The 20,478-nt window shown below is 41.6% G+C and overlaps 2 protein-coding genes across 4 annotated transcripts; one reads left to right on the top strand and one right to left on the bottom strand.

Annotated features, from left to right (window-relative positions):
* Window positions 1-7,955: 7,955 nt before the first annotated feature.
* On the bottom strand, window positions 7,956-19,142 carry RB195_009496 (uncharacterized protein; the record flags this gene model as incomplete). Of its 3 annotated transcripts, XM_064190066.1 has the most annotated exons (12): window positions 7,956-7,960; window positions 8,041-8,137; window positions 8,677-8,802; window positions 8,868-8,977; window positions 9,027-9,163; window positions 9,224-9,377; window positions 9,535-9,679; window positions 9,735-9,897; window positions 9,961-10,084; window positions 14,948-15,070; window positions 17,214-17,301; window positions 18,948-19,142. In XM_064190066.1, 12 exons carry the CDS (start codon window positions 19,140-19,142, stop codon window positions 7,956-7,958), a joined length of 1,467 nt encoding a protein of 488 aa, XP_064047647.1. The 3 variants fall into 3 exon arrangements, with proteins under 3 accessions (XP_064047647.1, XP_064047648.1, XP_064047650.1); XM_064190064.1 differs by lacking the exons at window positions 14,948-15,070; window positions 17,214-17,301; window positions 18,948-19,142 and having other exon boundaries at window positions 9,961-10,052; XM_064190065.1 differs by lacking the exons at window positions 7,956-7,960; window positions 8,041-8,137; window positions 8,677-8,802; ... (6 more) ...; window positions 14,948-15,070; window positions 17,214-17,301 and adding an exon at window positions 13,630-13,799 and having other exon boundaries at window positions 18,743-19,142.
* Window positions 12,897-13,151, top strand: RB195_009497 (uncharacterized protein; the record flags this gene model as incomplete). The annotated part of the gene is made up of 1 exon (XM_064190067.1): window positions 12,897-13,151. The coding sequence occupies one exon, from the start codon at window positions 12,897-12,899 to the stop codon at window positions 13,149-13,151; it is 255 nt and encodes an 84-aa protein (XP_064047649.1).
* Window positions 19,143-20,478: the final 1,336 nt, after the last annotated feature.

Consider the following 20,478-nt stretch of genomic DNA (forward strand, 5'->3'; position numbering starts at 1 on the left):
TTATTCTGGAGCGAGCGAAAAAGTGGTGGGAATACCATTCTACTTGTATTGTCCATAAAAAAAGGAAACGAAACGCCCTGCATGTACCGTTGTTATCAAACCACTAAAAAACCATTTGCAAGTATTCGCTCTTTAAAGGAATTGCTTTACAGACAAAATATTTCTGAAGAGACACATTTTCTCCAAAATATTTCTACTTATCTAGTCTATCTACCCGTTCGTCTGTCCCATCACATGCATACTCAGAGATCAGGTGTACCTCAAACCTTACTGGTTAAACTGATTGTGTAGCTGGTTAGTTGCGATGTTCATTCAAACTTATGGGAAGATATTTGAGTGAGGTGGCGAAGCAAAACGTCTAACAGCCCTGTGGTGACCCGTGAAGTGGAGAAGCGAAGAAGAAAACGTGGAACATCGCCGGAGGTGGTTTCTCCTCCTGCAACGCATAAAGTTGGAGTGAACTTGATACTCAGAGATGGTCGACGATGCTAATCGCGAAGACGAGTGGCCGGCGGTATCCCACAACAACGATGGATTTGTCAGCGTTTTTTTTCCTGCAAGTCCAACATTTGGGACTACCGAAATCCGGCAAGAATTTGAAATTCATTGAGACGATGTTTGTCTGGGATTACGGTATGTTGTGGACAATAGTCCAGGAAATCATCACCGAGATCATTGATATTGATCTTTTATTGCTGCGTAGACGATATCAGTTGAGTATTTTACACATCATAATCTCAATTTCTACACATACAAAGGAAGTTCCAACCTCTCGAACTTCCTGAAATAATCCACGAGCTTTTTGTTTTTGTTGTTGGATGGATGTTTTCAATGCATAGCTTTCTCAGGATATTGTTTGTGCTGAATAGTGTTACCAGCGCGAGAGGCTGGCGAGAGCTTTCTACCCGCGCTGACAGAATGCTGGTGTGGAGTATGTATATACGTAGCACACATCACGTTTCACGTCCTCCTTAAAAAAAAGTCTGGAATACCTTTCAGGTAGGCGTTGCCAACGGACTAATCAGGTGACTCTGATGAGGAAAAATGGCGAAACATAAAAAAACAGATATATCTCCGCTTTTCAGCAAGGAAGATAATACTGAGGCATGCCAACCGATGTCAACGAAATGTTAAACTGATGTACACGTTAGTGCTGTTCATGAGAACTCTAATTCTCTCAGAGTGAGAATGTCGGACGGATGGTACGTTGAGAACCATTCCCACGAGGAAGTTTCATCGTTGTTTTACGGGACCTACTAAGAGCGCAAAGACGACATAGCTACTCTTATAATGGTAAGAATGCTGTCATGATTGCGGAATGCTACCTTCATGTCGGGGTTTCTGTGGACACAACGCGCAGAGCATCCTCCGATATTTTCCACCTGAATGGCCTTCACGGTTGCGTGTAAAGAGGGTCCCGGCGGAATTTCGAGCATGCCCCGGTTATGCCTCGACAGAGCAATTAGCGATGGTACGTGTCCTAAAGAGATTCACTTTCGTTGGCACCTAAATAGCTGACTCTGCTTACCTACCGTTGATCATACGCTGCATCACCGGCTAGGATATAATTCACTATTTGTTGAATTGTTCTGGAGAATCAGACACATTCACTGCAATTTTGTGACATGGGGTGATCTCAATTTTGTAATCGTAATCGGAAGCAAGAGAAATCCTCACGTGAAGTATGAGAAAAGGATGTATCTAATGGCTTCAAATTACGTGCATAAGAATTTTTGTTAAAACAAAACATTCTCTTTCAGCTTTCAAAAGTAACGGTCATGAGAACTATCGTTATCCTGTAACTCCCAAGCTTTTTTGGTGCCTAATTTATTTCTGGACGGAGGCACCTTGTGTATCTCTGACTTTTTGGAAATTACAGGAAGAGAAAGAATTCAAATTTGATAAGATTTCTAGACTTTCTGAAGCTGATATGAAGACAAACTCACTCCCTTTCTCTATTAGAACACCATTCAAAATCCCATGTACTTCTATCTAGCACTATTATTCTTTGACTTATTCGGTAGTTTCGACAGCTCACGCCACTCTTCTTTGCATAATTCCTTGTAACTGCTCAGTTTTCTGCATCTCTGTGGCTAGAAGAACATCTAAGACGGTTGCCTGCGTCTTCATGAACGACTGGAGCGTGACCTCTTCGAGGTATGTTCGCGTATCGGCCGGCATATCCACTGGGCACGTTATGTCTCGGAAGCATTCGCGGAGAATCCGTCGGGACCCTCTTTACCATTCCTCGGCCTTCTTTGTAGGTGGCTCAAAGGTTTCGAGTAGCTCTGCAGGTTCTTTAGAATACCGGCCAGAACTAATTGCTAGAATGTTAAAATGTTTTTTCTTGACGTTTCACTTCCGATTCTCGAAACATCTTTATGAGAGAGCCAGAGGAAGAAATTCGCAAGTGCAAGATGGAGATGAAGCTAGGTGAGAAACGATGTGCTACATTTAGAGAAGAGGTATTTTCTTTTTTTCAGCAAAATGTATTTGTCAAAAAAAAAAACAACGCAAACACATCTACAACATTAGTATGCACTGTAATGGAACAAGGAGCAGTAATAAATAAATAGTAAATGCCAGACTATATCTACTACACCTGGTCAGATCTTATCGTACTGCACACGTCGGGCTTCGCATTCCCACGTTCTTATCAGGTTGCTTTTCTCCACATTAATTTCTGCTTCCTGTTCATTTCGAAAGCAAAGAAGTGTTCAACACAAAAACGAAACAAAAGAAGTTTAGTCCTGGATTTTGAATCCTGAACAACGAAACGTAAGCCCAAGATTTTAGCCTTTCTTATTATTTGATGCGAAGGCATCCAACTCTTCTGATTCCGAAAATTGCGGTATTTTACACATCAACCAATTTGCTAAATTGAGGCAGCATACCACGAATCTGGGGTGGTGCGGATTTCAGGTGGAGTATCCATATACGGGGTCGTAGGTTATAAAGACCGAGGTGGTTTCGTCTCTCCCTGAATCACTGCAAGCAGCCGGCCCCTGAATGCTGTTTTGCACGATGCCTTCAATTGCAGCGCGCCACCGTTGCACGCATAGCGTCCCTTACTGCCTATCGGGACAGTCCGAATTGATTTTCGACGAATCGCAGGGCGGAGGCGGCGCATGGGGTGGAGCGTTGCAATAGATGGCGTCGTACAAAACAGCATTCTGGAGGGGCTGTTTGCAGTGATGCAGGGAGAGATGAGCGGAACTACCGCCATTTCCATAATCTACGACTCCGTATTCGGATACTCCACATGAAATCCGCACCACCTCAGATTCGTGATATGCCGCCTTTAGACAGGGAAGAAGTAACTTGGTCTACGCCTAACTCTTTTCATAAGAATTTATTCCTCTTTGAGAAATCTCCATAGACATCCAAATAAGTTCAGACTCTGGTAATACTTGAATGAATATTGCCTTTTTGTAGGTATGTCTCCAGCTATATAATAATCTCAGACTCGGTCTACCTCTTCTACCCCACCTTACAGCATGTTATATGATAAAGAGCTTAGTCTCTGTGAGTATACGTGCGTGTTCGTATGTATGTGTGTATTTGTGCACATGTACGAGTATGTACGCATGGATGTGTGTGCAACGAGAATGCTAGCTAGTGGACACTCCCAGTGGTACCAGAAAGCAGTCGGTTGAGCCCAGTGGCATCATCGAACAATGCGATTCGCCTTACGTCGTCGTATTTACGCGTTTGTATCGACAACATGGACCCAATGAAGTTATTGATATAATCACAAAATGAATGCAAAGACATTGGACAAGAACTCTTTGGGACGTTAATGCACGATTCAAAGCCACGGCGAACGCTTTAGTGAAGTTCCATTCTAGTGCTCGCCTTTGCTCTCTTATACTTTCGTTATTACTGCAATGAATACTGAAAAATTCTTAATGATTACAAACACTTCTAAAAAGCTCAATACCTTTAATCGTTTTCTCATCAATCAACATGAAGGATAACAAAAAATTTGAAAGACCAGCGAAAGTGCGACACTCGGAACAGAACGATAGCACGAAGAATTTGGTCAATGATGTACTCCTTTTTTATGGTCATTTAATCCAACCTTTCCGGTAGTGCAATCCACGTCGCATTACGCAATTCTTCTATTGTATAAATTCAAACGTCACTTACTGAATTCTGTATGTTCCACTTGTATGAACCCATTTTTTCCAAAAGGATCGAGACACTGCATGACTCCATTTGAAATTTGTAGCTTGGGAAATTACGAAATGGCTCGTGTGAAAAACCCGATTGATGTTTTATTGAGTATTTCAAACCAGAAAGTTTTTTTACTTACACGAGATGTTTGTTTAAGATACACAGCTTTTTCTAATCTTTCCATCTCTTATCTATGCTTAGCACTATTCCCTTGTGTTTTTCTTTTTTTTTTTTGTTTTTGGAATGTACGCTGATCGGACAAGAATGAGGCACGTGAGAATGCGGCAATATCAACGGCGATAGTATTCCATGATGCATATTTTCACTTCAACGGTGGATTCAAGTTCGCTAATTTTTTATGCTTTCAAAATCACCAGCAGATTAAAATATCTAGTGAGAAGAATTTTGTAATAGATTTCACAACATTGTGATAAAAAAAATAGTAAACAACTTACAACAATATACATAGACAACAATAAAACATTACGACGTACAGCGATGTCCTCGACATCTTAGATTCATCTAACTATCTGGCAAACATTTGTTCTTTATACTGAGTTTGTGTGCTTTGAAATTTTCCATAGATATGCAAAATGCGAATTTGAACTCAATGCGTCCCATTGTCGTCTTTTTGGTTCACGTCGAGTTAGGGAAAACGCATTGTACGAGCTCTCATGACTTGAGGAAAAATGTAACCATAAAATCTGCCTATGCTTAACCAGCAACATCATGAGTCTTAGAATAGTTGATCAGGGCAACCGCGACCTTCCGACCTTCAGCACTTGTATCCAGTATATATACAAGTGCTGAATTGATTTTGAACGAGAATAACTATTAGGTCGGTGATAAGACTTAGAAGATATAATATGCCCAGGCAAGATTTTCACCAAATCTTCTTCTCCGAGTTCACGCTGGGAAAGCCTTGCGCTGGGACAGCTCCGAATAGCAATGCTGTTTGAGGTGAAGGAAGTACAACCGAATCCACGATAAGGCGTCCGTTCCAAAGGCTTCATTGTGGAGATATGAGCCTCGAAGGTAGAGAAGGTCGTGGTTGCCCTGCTGAAGTTGACGATCATCTGACGAAGGCAATCACTGGAGATGATCCGCTTAAAACAGCACAAGGTGTTGCTCTTGAACTAGGCGTTTATATTTCAATAGTTTTCATATCTGCTCAACGGTTTTGTTACGCAACAAAAACTGTTCATTTCTCAATCGTATTCATACGTGCGTTCAGGAGTGGATCCTTTATGACAACAGAAAGGGTCCTGCTCAATAGATGGGCTAGGAAAAAGCCCCCAAGCAATTACCAAAAATGCGCCCATTGATGATCATGGTGATTGTATGGCGCTCTACTACAGGTGTAATTCACTACATCTTCATGTAAACCTGGCAAGACCATCACCGCGGAGAAGTACTGCAAAGTACTGGACACCGGAAACTTTAACTTTTCCGCCAGGCGTCAGCGAACATGAAGGTCCCAATTTTCCTACACGACAATGACCGGCCACACATTTCAAATGTGATACTACTGAAGTTGAGCAAGTTAGGCTACGAGGCTTTGCCTCACCTACCATTTTTTCCAGACCTTTTTCCCCAGACTATCACTTTTTTAAGCATGTGGACAGCTGACTAAGGGATGAGACCTTCCAAAACCAAGGGGAGGCCGTAAAGGACTTCGGGGATTTCGTAGACTCCAAAAGTCCGGACGTTTATGCAAATGGAATAAGCAAACTTGCGTCTCGTTGCCAAAAATTCGCGGACTGTTATGGTTCTTATTTCGATTGACGAAGTTGATTTCTAGGAGAGTTATAGCGCTTGAAGGGAATGTTTGGAAACACGCATTATTTTTGCACCGAACTAATATGTTTGGTTTTTCTTTATCTTGTAATTATGATACTTATTGGAGTTTTCACAGTTAGGAGCAGGTCATAAATGACCACACAGTTAGCAATAAAGAGGACAAGAAGAAATAATCTGCACCATCCTTTAGATATCTTCTCTTCTTATTTTTGGGTATAGAAGAGCAAAAAGCACAGAATACTTGTGGAAACTTTTTGAAGGACGTAGAATTTGACTTCGTGTAATAATAATTTGTCAAACATTTCTTATTGGGTATAGTTCACCAATTACACAATGAAAATTGGCAAAAACGAAGCTAATTCTCCAGTACGAAGAACACATCAGAGGAATGCAGGCTGTAATTTAGAGACAAAGGGCCTTAAATCCTGGTTAGGCTCATATTCGTTTATGTATATTTCCTGTCGCCGAGCAACAAATGATTGCTGAGATGTCAAATGTGATGTTAAAATACGAAAAAATATTAATCGCTCAATGTATTTTTCGAACTGATTTCGTTTTTTTGCCATCACCAGCGTTATATGACATGAATAAAACGTTTATCTCGAAGGGGAAAAAATCATTGAACACATTGAATAGTTAGTGGAAAACGCAAGTTGGCGGAAAAAGCGCAGAACGATAGATGTGGAAAGATAGTCTGCATTTTCGGTTTGGCACCTAAGCAATGTATGTTGTTATCATGACGATAATTTCATTTCGAGATTGAATCAAACTTTGATTTATCCTGTGATGGTAGAAGCGAACAATTGAGAAAAAAAAATTAATTTTTCGAGCCCGTGCACCGGTACGACTGCGCTCATTGTTCGTTCCAGCATCGTGAAATACTGTTCTCTTTTCATCACTTTGAGTGCTTTTGTGTTGAAAATCAATTTTGCTTATTTGAAAAAAGGACGTAACGCATTGTGTGGGTATCTGTAACAAATTAAAAAAGGCCGTTCAGCATTGCCCGAGTATCTGTGACGTATTGACATAAGCTCATTTTTTGAACGAATTGCGTCTGTTCCTATGTACTCAATAAAGGCTGGTGAATTTCATCAATATCCACGTTATTTTATCCAAAAAGAGATTTGGCCCAATAGTGGCTGCAATAGAGAGAAATCAAAGCAAAGAATTTTTTAAATCGAGTGAATCAAACACATGATTTAACCTCTGCTCTTCATTTCCGAACAGAGGAAAACTCTAATTAAAAAAGAGCTTTCTTCTAATTTTTATGTTTCCCTCGAATGTAGGGGACTAGTTCAAAATATATGAGAAGACTTCCTATCACTACTCTTGTGCTGGTCGACCACCATGTCTGCTCAAAATCGCGGGAACCACAAACCTCTTCTTCTTTTTGTAACCGTAAGTTTTTTATGCCAAAGCGTAGCAAAGCAAATGTTATCGATGCAAAAAAGAATACTACGAGCCCAAACTGTCAAAAAAGAAAACGCCAAATCACAGCAGAGATTCGTCTACACGCGCTCAATTTTTTTCCACCATCATCTTGTGTTCCTGAGCGTAGCACACCCTGACGATCTACGGCAGATCATGTTATTGTCGTAGACGAGTGAGCTAGTTTAATCTGGAAGAGCGCAGTCGTCCGAGAATCCTTACTCTTTGGAGCACTTTTCAGAACTCTTGTGATAATCAATGTTGTTTCTTCTGAGGTAGTTTCAGAAAATCGTTTTTCATACTAAGAAAAGAAAAGCGACGATTATCGTTCATTCGAAACAGAACATGGGATACATGATCTATGTGAAGATTTACTCATATTACTACTGTTGACGATATCGGCCGAAGAGACGGACAACAAAAATTCGTTTTCTGTGGTAAATAACTCTCTTTTATAATTATCTGATACATGTTCAATCACAGGCATCAAAGTTCTTTATTCGCAAACCAATGGAAAAATGAACGACGAACACCCAACATTAGTCGCTCCGTTATGCTGAATAGAAAAAAATAACAATATTAGCAGCCTCACTTATAATTTTAGTTTACTTTTAAAAGAATAAAGAGAAAAATCACCGCATTCCTCGTATTCATCGACAGAACCATAGAACGTAGTCCACAGATTTCGATCTGTTATGCATATGGCGCCACCACCACGTTTGAATTGAGATTCCTAGGGCAGAAAACAGCATCAGCACGCTCATCAAAGCAGCACACCATAAAATTGATGATGTTGAGATCTATCCAAGGAAATTAGAACGAGGAGTGACAGGCCACGAATATGTGCGAGATGACGCTCATATTCCGGGTCTGCCACTCCTCGTTCTAATTTTCCTCATGACAATGATTTCCAACAATTGTCTTGAAAAAAGCCGCGGAAACGGCCTCAACGACCGAATTTCCCCACAGAGCAATTAGCAAGGTGCAGCTATTGCGGGACGTTGCGACTTCCAACGAGTAAACAACCGTTTAGCTGCAGAAGTTCTCCCTTCTGGCGACTGGCCGGTTAGTAGGTGCCTCGCAGAAAAATTCGACCGCCATGATCGTTTCCTACGATGTTTTTCATGACACTTGAGGGGAGCTGAGCATGATCGAGCTCACACTTGTGGTCTACACACGTAACCCCATCAATTTTTAGGAGAAATCCCGACCCCGTCAATCTCTTTATATACCTCCTTTATCTGACAAACTTCATTGGTAGTTGTGTATTACCTGTCTATTTATGCCTCCTACGCATACAGCTGGAATCTCAGAGTTCAAAGAGACACCCCATTTAGAGTGATCTTGTGAGTTCGTAAACGTCTTGTTGAGTACAGTCACGATGTTGATATCGTATACCTAAATATCGAGAAAAGTAGTAGCGAAAATTGTAGAGAAGTAATGGAAGTTTCGCTCCGAGTCACATTTTGTTTTCTGTGACATTGCGACCCGATGTCTATGGCGCTTCCTCCTCTCCACGTTTCAACTGCCATGGATGTTTTGAGATTTGGAGCAATAAAATCATGCCAAAGGTCTTAATCACCGTAAATTCGTTTACGAATGAAGTAGAATTTTTAGCACACCTTTGCCGAAGTTTCTGTGTTTGGAGAATGCTTCAGCTTTTTTACCACCAAGTGTTTGTATAGAACGAATTGTTGTGTACACAGTTGCAGATCGAGGTAAAGACTTTTTGTTAACGACATCTAAGAGTGAAGGTGCCCTGAAGGCAAAATATGTCAAACATTAAAATCCTGCAGTGCTCACTTTTCTTAAAACTCACGCGATTTTGTGTAACTTTGGCAAACTGAAGAAATAAGGCGTAACTTGTGCAAATCGCATGTACTGACCGACGTCTTCCAGCATATCAACACCAAGAGTAAGGCATAGAAACGATTGCGCAAATTTTTCGCCGCTTCGGGGAAAGCTATATTTATCTAAATTACAGTAACAATTCAAAAAAGATGTTGATTAAAGAAGTCATCTTTCTAAGATATTTATTCCTTCTGTAGACCTTACTATGTATTTTATTTATAAGCTAAATCCGGTCAATCAGAGTCTTTGAGGTTCGATTACAAAGATGAAAGTGCTCACTAATTGGTGGGAACCTTGGGACGCTGTGGACCAACCAAAATCCGACTTCGTAATCGAACACTGCCAAGCCTTTGCTGTGACCGCGACCACTCTCAGCCCCTGCTTTAGGGCTGTCGTCGTTATAAGCGATAGTAAAAGTGCTCGTCTAGAAATAATAAAGATTGGATTAGCTGTTTGTAGAATGGTCTTTTTTACGGTACCTTTTTGACATTGTAAAACTGATCAACAGTAGCTCCAATAGCAGATGTGACACTATCAATTGGCTCAGGGCTCATTTTCCAGTCATCCTGTGTTGCATCAAAATACACAAAACCTCTACCTTTCATTTCATCCTCTCTCGCCGGAAGCTTAATGGCAACAAACCTGAAAGGTCCCGAAGAAGTTCAAAGCAAGCAGGAACAGTAACAGCGGATTGATTTAACAAACCAGTCAACATCTTTTCCTTCCATATTTTTGCAACCCAACCTTGTTTCTGCGTATCCGTTAAACGCCACTATTAGTGACAGCAGTAGTAACATTTCACTTGCAAATCCTTCAAGGTGAAGGCGCCCTTAAGATATTAGAACAGAGTTTGAGATTGTGAAAGGGCGCTTTTGGAGCAGAGCACTACTTACTGCCAAATTGTATAAGTCAAAATTTATGATGGAAATAGTCGCTGATATCTTTACTGTTCTTAAAGCAGCAAAGTTAATGCAACTCAAACGTTATCAAGGACTCCTTTTCTGTATGTTATACACATTTGCTAACAGAGCCATAAAATAAGTAATGTCGTGCACGAGACCTTTTTTAACTGTTCGACACAACAAGATTATCATCATTCGTTCAATTGCTATTATTTTTCGCTACTTTATGGAAACGGAAAAGTTTTAAAATTGTGTGAATCACCGTATGATTATCACACCCAACGCAATCCGCTCTCTCCCTAATGAAACGTTGTTTGCGTTCTCCGAATTCAGAGAACGTGATAGCACGATTAAAAATTAACACGTTGACGAAAGTGCCTTTGTCGGTAAGTGGTGAGCGACGGCCATTCCGTGGGGACGACTTCGCTCAAAGCTGTACAGTGCACTATTCTAATCAAAATTGGTGCAGTTGTTTAGTCTTCTGTTCAAGTAATCAGTTTAGACTTAGAAATATCTCATGTTGGCATTGACTATTGAATTTCAATGTTTATTTTTAAATTTCACTCACGATCTCCCTCACTAAAGGGATTACAGTCGGCTAGTCGCGAGGCTACGTTTCGCGTCCCCCGGTGGCGAATAAGGGGCTAATCGCAGAGCAAAAGCGATCGTGTGTCTGCTCTCAAACGTAGTTGGATTCAGGACACGGACTCCAAGTTTATGCTGTGCCGAGACCGGCTCATGACATCCTTGTATCCCGGTCCGGCATAAAGCCTGGAATCAAGTGACTGAGAGTTGCGAAGGAAGCAGTTCGGAGCCGCCTTTGACAAATAAGCAGCGTTGTTCCACTCTGGGAGGACGCAACATTCTCCCACATACCACTGGGATTAGAGGCCGGCAACCTGTTTATTATATTTGAAGTTATATGCATTTTACAGCAATTTATTTATTCAGGAAAATAAGAAAGAACCCCCTAACCTTGAATGAAAGCCTGGTACGATACCGCCAGGAAGGACGGATTGCAGGAGTCATCAAGGATACCGGAGTGAAGAAGGAGTAGGATGACTATCTGTACTCATAACGTGCATACGCTTGCATCGGATGCGGCCATTAAAGAAGTGATAAAAGCCAGGAAGTTTAAGTACGACGTCATCAGGCTGATCGAGATGAGACGACGCCATTCACCGAACGCCGTTCTGGAGAAGAATTGTTCTTAGGAACATGCGGCAGTAGAGGAGTTGGTAGAGTTGGTGTGCTCATCAAAACAAGTATGGCAAAGAACATAGTCTCTTTCGAACAACTTACGACTCGAATCGGATAGCGGATAAGGAAATGTGGTCCAAGAAGACCACACCTTCTACAGAGTCATAATTGGTGATTTTAACGCCAAAATTGGTCCCAAGAGAACGCATTAGAAACTTTACATTAGGAGCCACGGCCTACAATGGAACAAGCAGGAGAGAGGCATTCCGAGTTCATCATGAGGATTAACACCATCCATGGGAACTCGCAGTTTCGGAAGCCCTACTCTCTACGCTGGACCTGGTGGAGGGTACCATACTGAAATTGACCACATTATCGTCAGTAAAAGGTTTTGATCTGACTGATGTCGCTGTTATCTCAAAGACGGGATGGGTTTATCGTCACCTCCAAGGAAGATTTTCGTTTACCCGTGGAGAAGAAAAAGCTGCGTAGTTTAGAGAGCGAAGTTCCAGAATTATCATTAACTGGGATCTTTTCGCTACGATACCCGGATCTTGAGAAGATTTCGTAATGAACAGCATCGACGAGGGATACGACCAGTTCGTTGACCATTTTTGTGAGGAAAAGTTCTAAAACCAAGAGACATCTGTCTCCAGAAACTCTAGAGCTGATACGTGAGCGTAGGGGTGCACGAGCAGCAGGCAACCAAGAACTCACGTCCGAGCTCGCAAGGCTTTGTAGAGAGGCGATAAACGAAAACCTCGAGGAGAGAAGAACAAAAATGTTTGGCTTAATCTGCAGAGGCGGTAAAGAGCATTCGCTACGTCCGTCAAGAATTCGGCAATCGAAAGACCGGTTCTCATAAACACTGACGAGAATCTTTACACGTGACCTGTCCGAATGCAAGGTCCCTAAACAGTGGAAGACCAGCAAGACCTTGTTGCTGGATAAGAAGGGAGATCAACGGGAAATATCGCCCAATCTGATTACTATCCGTCATCTACAAGCTCTTTACAGGAGTGATCCTCAGTAGGATTGAAGAAGTCTTGGATGATGGTCAGCTCCGCGAGCAAGCAGGGTTTCGGAAGGGATTCAGCACAACGGACATTTACACTGTTTCTGAACTCATCGAGATATCGAGAGAGTTTAAGATTGCGCTATGTTTCATCTTTGTCGACTTAAAGGGGGCCTTTGACTGAGTTGAGACAGAAGCGGTCATGGAGGTCTTAGACAACCAGGATGTCCCTACTACATAAAAGTGCTGCGAGAGCTGTATAGTAACTTTACGACCAGAACTTCTCCATTCTACAAGAATATCGTCATTGAGAAGAGAGGGGTCCGACAGGGTGATGCAATCTTACCTAAAATATCCACGGCTACCCTCGAAAACCCAGTGCGAAAGCTGTAGTAGGACGACATGGGAGTCAAGGTTCACTGTCGGCAGCTACACCATTTACGCTTTGCTAAGTGCATTGGTCTGATAACATCTAGCATCAGCTAAGTGGAACAAATGATGGTCAAATTCGACGAAACATGTGGATGCATCGATCTTCAGCCAAATCGGCAAAAGACGATTTCATGCGTAACGGATGGATCCCGGATGCCATATTCACGCTCAACGTCAATGCTAAGAATATCTCGTTTTACGCAAGTGAGGGACGGGATTCGAAATCCTGTCCTGCGTCAGCGATCAAGGATCACGGACGCCACCGCACTTGCCAAGTTCAGCAAAATAAGATGGGCCGGAAACGTGATGCGTTTCAACGGCGAGGTACCAAAGCCGTGGACGACTGAGTTCCATGCGATATTGAGGAAGTTCCACGCGATACTACAGGAAAACCGCCGACTCCTTGACAAGACTTCTTCACAAAACCGTTGAAAGAAAAATTTGATGCTCTTCGTGTCCCACACGAAAAGAGAAACCACTGTGCGACTCTGGAACGCGATCAGGATAAATGAAAGGGTTACTGGCACCTTCTCGACCAGTTCGAAGAACAATAGCAGTAAAGGTGATCAAGGTGATTTTTAATTTCGATTTAGTTTTAATTCTCAATACGATTACAAATGGACAGCGGAGCATCTGTGGACAAAGGCTGAGAAATCTTCATAGCTTATCTGCGTTTGTAAAAATCCAATTAAGATCCTTTCCTTGCGCGTTGACGTTGATCTGATCAGCTATCGCGGCATGGAGTTCTTCCGAGAGAAACAGCTCGTAAAGTTTGAGCGGTAAGTTGTGTACCTCTGACTTAGCTCTAACAAGTTCGCTAAATTTTCATCTGTCATGTTTTTGAGCATTGTCCTCCCAGGTGTTCTCTGATTCTTCGTTATCTGAGATGTCATAATCGGATTCATCGGTGTCAGGAACAACAGCAGGACCCTTGTCATCACCACCCACACCGTCGGGAGCTTCAGCATTGCTGTTGAGCAGCAAGTCGTCAAGGCCTTAGTTGTGGTCGTCGGCATCGGCATCCGGAATCTCTTGGTGACAAGATTACTCGCAAAGATAATAATACTCTCGGAGATCCTACTCTAACACCCAAATTCATCTCGAACGATCAAGATTGTTCAAGAAAAGGCATTGCTAGAAGATCTGCTTCCTCGTCGCCGCATTTTCAGGTATTTTTTGTCATAATTGCTTTTTTATTTAAAAATTAACAACTCTCAACTAAGAAAAATGTGTAATCCCACACGCGAGTCATGAAAAAAATGGCTCGTCGTCAAAATGCTAAGCAGGCATGCTTGTATCTGATTGCAATTGATTCTTCTAAGGTCAACAAAATGCTGTCAAAGAGAAACGAATTCTTACTGGAGAGAAATATCGTCGGAATGTCTGACTTATAAGGGGAAAACAGTGGTCAAAATTTCAATTTTCATCAATTTGTAGCTAATTCTCTAGAATAACTATCTAATGTACTCGAAGAATTTACAGTCTGCAAAATTGTTACTCTAATCCAGTTTCAATGTGTCGTCCAAAAATTATTTGATAAAGTGCGATAAAAAGATAAATTGCTTGGAATTGATCAATCCCTATGAGGATACTGATTCGACACCAATTCAGAATCGTCTGAGGTTTACTAGCGAGATTTGGCGCATATAATCACTTTAGGGGCCAGCAGTTGAATAGAGTTGGTGTTGTTCCTTCCCAGACAAGGCTAGTACCAATTTATCGATATCGGATGCAACAACTGACTGGATTGTTTTGGTGTGGTGCCGAACCATCAGCCATATATTCGCAGCCGAACCTCTTTCCAACTGCGCTCCACACGTTCCGCCTGTTTCGTGCTTGGACAATACTAATAACAATAATAACGAATAACACTTTAAAAAACGGATGCTGAGAGCAACACTCATCATTGAACCACAAACTTTACTCTGAAGAGCAATCTGTAATTTCGAATTTTATTTTCATATTCGGTTTACTTTGTTGCTAGCAGGACAAAAGGCAAACCCTATCTGAAAACCCTTAGGAATACCCGCTACTAGAAAATGTTCTGATAGCATAGGCTATTAGAACATTTTCTAGTAGCAGCAATTTCTAATTCAAAATTCAACTATGGAATTCAACTATCTTTTGAGCAGTAAAAACTCACCAGATAACACTAAGCTGCACCGGAAAAGCTTTAAAATGCGACAAAGCGGAAATCCATCCGTGCGTTTATTACATCCGAATAATGAAATAACATTGCACAAAAGCATTATGGTGTAATTGAAATCTAAAAGTACCCATGTATTGTTCAGACCAGATTTTCTCCCTCAATATTCGCACAAATTTCATACATTCGCACATCGAGAATAAAATATGCCCAGTTCGGGAGAGGCAAATTGAGCACGTCAGTCATCTATCCCGGAACGTGGTGCACTAACTGAGCTATTTATATGTATACATAATTGGTTGAAAAGTAAGTCGGGTATTTCTTTCAAACTCAAAAATGCGCGCGGAAAGAAAAAGGATTGGCAATACATTGTGAATTGTTTGATAGAGAATTCACCGCTCTACATGAGATTGGCGTTCCAATGCTCGAAATACCTATTACCTTTTTTGGTTTTTCTTTTTTATCATGGTTTTTTACGTCCTTGTTGTTCTTTCCTAGTTTCACATGCCTCTTTTGTTGTCTTCCACTCATAGCTTACATACTTACAGCCTACTTACTAACAGAAATCAGCAAAATTTTAGCAGCAACAGTGAAAAGAGAAACCTCTTCACTGCGAAAAATGCGTATAGTTCCTGCAAAAAGAGAGACTAAGAGAATAGGCAAGATGCTCTCCACCAAACTACTAAGAAAACTTCATATAAATATTTTTAATGCAACTTAAAACCATGACAAATAGACGTTTGCATAGATTATTAAGAAAACGAAGCGAACACGATTATAAAACAGAGATGGTTGAGAAGGACATCCTCCACGACGAGTAAACCAGTAACTTTATTCACTGCAAGCACTCACTATCTGCTTCTATGAAAGCAAGGCCGATGTACCCACAAATTTCGCTGAATGTTAATGTTAGCAAATGCTAACATCAAAATGCTGACCTAAATGTTAACAGAATGAGAAGAATAAGAAACAGAATGTCATCAGCAACGCGCAGACGATGTAGCTGCCGATCATCAACCTTCACCTTCATGCTAATTTGAGCTTTCGCGTGCGTTCTCGAGAGTAGCCTCAAAGATTTTAGGTGAAATTGTATCATTCTTTTACTGAGTATGGATGAGTTCATCGTTCGCGGTTTCTATAACAGCTTGCGTCTCAGTTAAGTCGAGAGCCTTCTATGAGCTGATAAAGGTAAGAATTAGCGACGCTTTGTACTCCAGCAATACCTCGACTTACAAGGTCTTGTAAAGAGAATTTACATGACGGATACTAAGCAGATTGTGCAATAGTCGCCGATGTCACATTCCGAAGAAAAACCTGTGAATCTCGCCAGAGTGTTGATAACAACTGGCGTAGAACTTTTCAGATGTTCAGCACTTATCCTGGTCAATGTGCCCTACAATTTCTTACCGACACGACAGCATGTCGTACTTCAGACGGGAGAACCACTGGAATAATATGTCCGGCTCCTTTCAGACGGGGGAGCAAGTAGTTATGGTTGTAGAAGGGATAGTAGTAAAACTCTAAAAAAAATAACTCTAAAAAATGATTTTTTTCTATCTTTCCCTCGATGCAGTTGGTTGCTCGATTTGGATCCACTAAAAGAGCTATCCGCGTATTGCGATTTGCGAAATCTCGACAATAGCAAAAGCTCTTTTCTGTCTCTGCAGTTTTAGCTAACACTTCTCCTCCTCTCTCTCAGGCTTTCTTTTATCGCCTCTTTGCAACTCTTGCGAGCTCGGAAGTGAGTTCTTGGTTGCCTGCAGCTTATACTGCTCCACGCTGGCATATCAGATCAAAAGGTTCTGGAGACAAACGTCTCTTGGTGGCTGTAAAACTTCCAGGCTTCCTCGTGGTGTCCAACGAGACGATTGTATTTCTCGTCTGTTTCGTGTATTGTCCACTGCGGAGTATTAACAGAAGCTATCATAGCGAAAGTATACCAGTTAATGATAGTTCTGGGACTTCGCTCACTGAACTTCGCGGATTTCTCTTCTTCTTCGAAACTCTTCAGAGGACGCTAAAGTCCGATAGCATTTGGAGCTGTGGCACAACAACGACCTCCATAGGGCAAAACCTTTCACTAAGGATGATGTGGTCAACTTCTTCAAGGTACCTTCCGGAGTGTGACTCTCACATCCATCGCAAAGAAGGTTTTTAAATTGCGAGTTTCCATGGATCCTCTCCCCTGTCTCTTCTATGCTATGGCTCCCGATGTGAAGTTTCTGAGACATTTTTCATAGGCCAATTTTGGCGTTGAAATTACCAACAGTGGCCTTGTAGAAGGTGTGCTCGGCTCTGTAGAATTTCTCTGAGTCCATATAGAAAGCTTCGAATTCTTCTGCTTTAGCTTGCTAAACGACGAAAGAGAGTCAAAGCTGGCGAAGGCCCTCATCTTCTCATCCGTAGACGTCCGATTCGGGTCGCAAATTGTTTTTAAAAAAGTCGCTAATCTTTGCTTTTGACGAGGACACCAACTTCCCCAACACCTCTACTGTTGCATGTTCCTAAGATCAGTTCTTCTCCAGAATCATACAGGGCGTTCAGTGGGTGGCGCCGTCTCGTTTCGGTCAGTCCTAAATTTTTCCTGGCTTGCATCATTAAATCTTATTGACCGCTTTAGATGTAAGCTGTTGTGTGTTAAATGTACAAATCGTCCTTTTCTGTTTCGGTAGCTTAGATGACTCCATCAACCCCGCCTTCACTGGTGCTACCGCACCAGACTTTCTTCGAAGTAAGGAAACTCTTTCTCGTTACTGTAACATGAATATCAGTACTCGTGGAATGCGTTAACGCGTTTTTAAGCAGTTCGCAAACGTTGAAGTCTTGACCGCGTGTTGGCCTATACAATGACTTGAGGACACAGCGTACTTCTAATCGACTGTGCTACCCTAGCCTCGGAACTGATTAGTTGGTATCAGAAACCATCCAACGGAAACTGCAAATATTTCAGCGATATTCCCAATAGAGGAATCTATCTGAATCTTCAGTATAGATTAGTGATCCGTAGATTGCGTCCTAGTGTAGTTTAAAAAGCTTCGCGACTCATGACCGATCAGAATCTTTTTAGTGCACCACGAATGATAGATGATAGGCAGGCAAGGTAAGCCATCGGGCAACTACGACGATGAACCTTCCTGTATACTATATATCTTGATTATTTTATTCAGAGCATGATCGGAGGCACGGTCGAAAATCTGCGAGAAGCTCACAATTGTTCACAGTAGACGGCACAGTTTGACTCAATGAATGGTTGTTTGTGTTTCTATGAATGAAAGTTAAGTGGAGGGGTTAATATATTAGTCGAGATGTGTTTGCGTCTCCTCCGGTGTATCTCAAAGTCAGGAGGCGCACGTGAAAAATAAAATGGAACCTCTTTAACGGTAAAACTTCAGAGAGGGTTCTGTAGATCTTTCGTTGATGTCTCCGAAAAATTACGTGCCCAAAGGACATGCCCAGCAGCTTATGTTTCGAACGAAAAGAGAGGATCTTAAAATGGAGTGAAGGGATGAATCTCGAATGTAGTAGCTACGAAATGAGGTGAAGTTGATTTTTCAAAGAAATGTGTAGTATTCAGGAAAAAGAAGCGAAAATCCATCATCTTCATTGCTTCCCTAATAATCCTCTTAATTTTAGACAATCTTCATTTAGGGTTTTTTACTCTCCATCCACCATAGCCACAATTGCGACTTTTCTGGTAATTGTTAATAAAACAGCTAAAAATCTGATCTTTTCAGAAAATCCAAAATTTAATAAAAGCGAGCACCTTCATCTGTTAATAAAATGGCGACTTACTTGACTTAATCGGCGGGCTGATGTCATCGCCTGACGCGATTACCTGCATCTTCGCCGAGGTGTGCCGTCCTTGAACACAGCTCTGCCCAACCTTCCCTATCTTTTGCGAGAGCTTGCACAGAATCAATCCAATCGTCGCTATTCCATATTGATTATTGGTGTTCCACACCCTGATTCCCCTTCGAGGTCTCGAAGAGATCCACACCTGCTTGCATTTATCAGGGCGTAGACGTAGTCCATAGGCTGCAGCCAGCTTCGACACAAGGTTGACAACATGTTGAAGTTTCGTACTGCTTTCCGCGAATATAACAACATCATCGGCGTACTCGAGATTAGTCAAGGGGCACCTTGATGGTGCTAAAACAATGTCTGCAGGACACTGGTCGACTGTTCTTCGCATAATGTCGTCGATGGCGAAATTGAGGATTGTTTACGATATTCTCAGCTTTCTTACCCGAATTAGTAACCAAAAAGTTTCTACAAAATTGGAATGAATGCCACTGATATGACATTTACATTTGTTTGTGTCAAAGTGTTTTTCTACAGCAGACATATGAAGAATGATGAAGGTGAACCTTTTACGAGAAACTTAAAGATCATGTCTTGGGTGCGACGGGTCCCACGACGTCAAATTGGTGAACCGGCGCAGGAAGGCAGAAAGAAAATACAGCAAATAGAGAATGCCAGTACAATTAATTTTCATTGATCAGTGATGGCGAGCGAACCGAATATCACAGAAGTCGAAAGTTCGGCTTTAGCCGGGGGTTCAGACTTTCTGTGGTGTTCGGTACATATATTATATACATAAATAGCAATTTTAGCTTTGTTTCACATCTATATTCTATAAGCTCCTCCATGAATTCATTTTAGATCTTTCTATCTCTTTTGGGCTCGACCGGACCATCCTTCCCCATCCTCTATGCTGACCGGACATCGCCTCGCCCGGTTTCCACTCGTTCCAATCTCTGGCTTATCACGTGAAATGAAAGGAACTGTCTGTACGTTGGCAACATGTCCTCAACAATTGATGGAGGATATTTCAGTGATTAGAGACTAAATGTGTGAGAACAAATAGTTCGAAAGTGAAATGTTGCAAAGTGTAACAAAAATTAGTTCCCAGCCTATTAACATTTCCCTAGTACGTATTTTTTAAGGCTAACACTAACTCACATATCCGTATAAGTAGCAAATTCAGCTATGTTTCGCTTGAATATAATATACTCTGCTTCGTCATCTCCTTTTGAAGTTTTTCTACCCTCTTCTTCTTTTTTCCCATATACAATTGAAAGAAGTCGTCAAAAACCACACGTCACACGGTAACCAAGGGACCACAGTCGGGAATGGAACCACAGGATACATCTTGTGTCCTAGAGCACGGCACACCTTCGACGATCTATGGCAGATCATGTCATTACGGCAAACTGCGAGCTGGTTTAATTTGGAACAGCGCTGTTTTCCGATAGTGGTAACGCTTGAGAGCACCCTTCAGAACTCCTCTGATAATCAATGTTGTTTCTTATTAGATAACTTTCAGATAATCGATTACTATTCGAAAAGAAGAAAAGTGACATCGTTATTATTGTCCATTTAAAAGAGATCAATGGATAGAATCCATGGGTAGATGTAGTCATTTTCTACTGCAGGACGGCGTTATTCATCAGCCGAAAAGTGGTATCTCGAAGGTGATAGACAGTAGGTGAGGATTACGGTAACTGACTTCTGCTGCAAATTCCAAA

This window comes from Necator americanus, chromosome III (genome assembly GCF_031761385.1).
Source record: "Necator americanus strain Aroian chromosome III, whole genome shotgun sequence".
Lineage (NCBI taxonomy): Eukaryota > Metazoa > Nematoda > Chromadorea > Rhabditida > Ancylostomatidae > Necator > Necator americanus.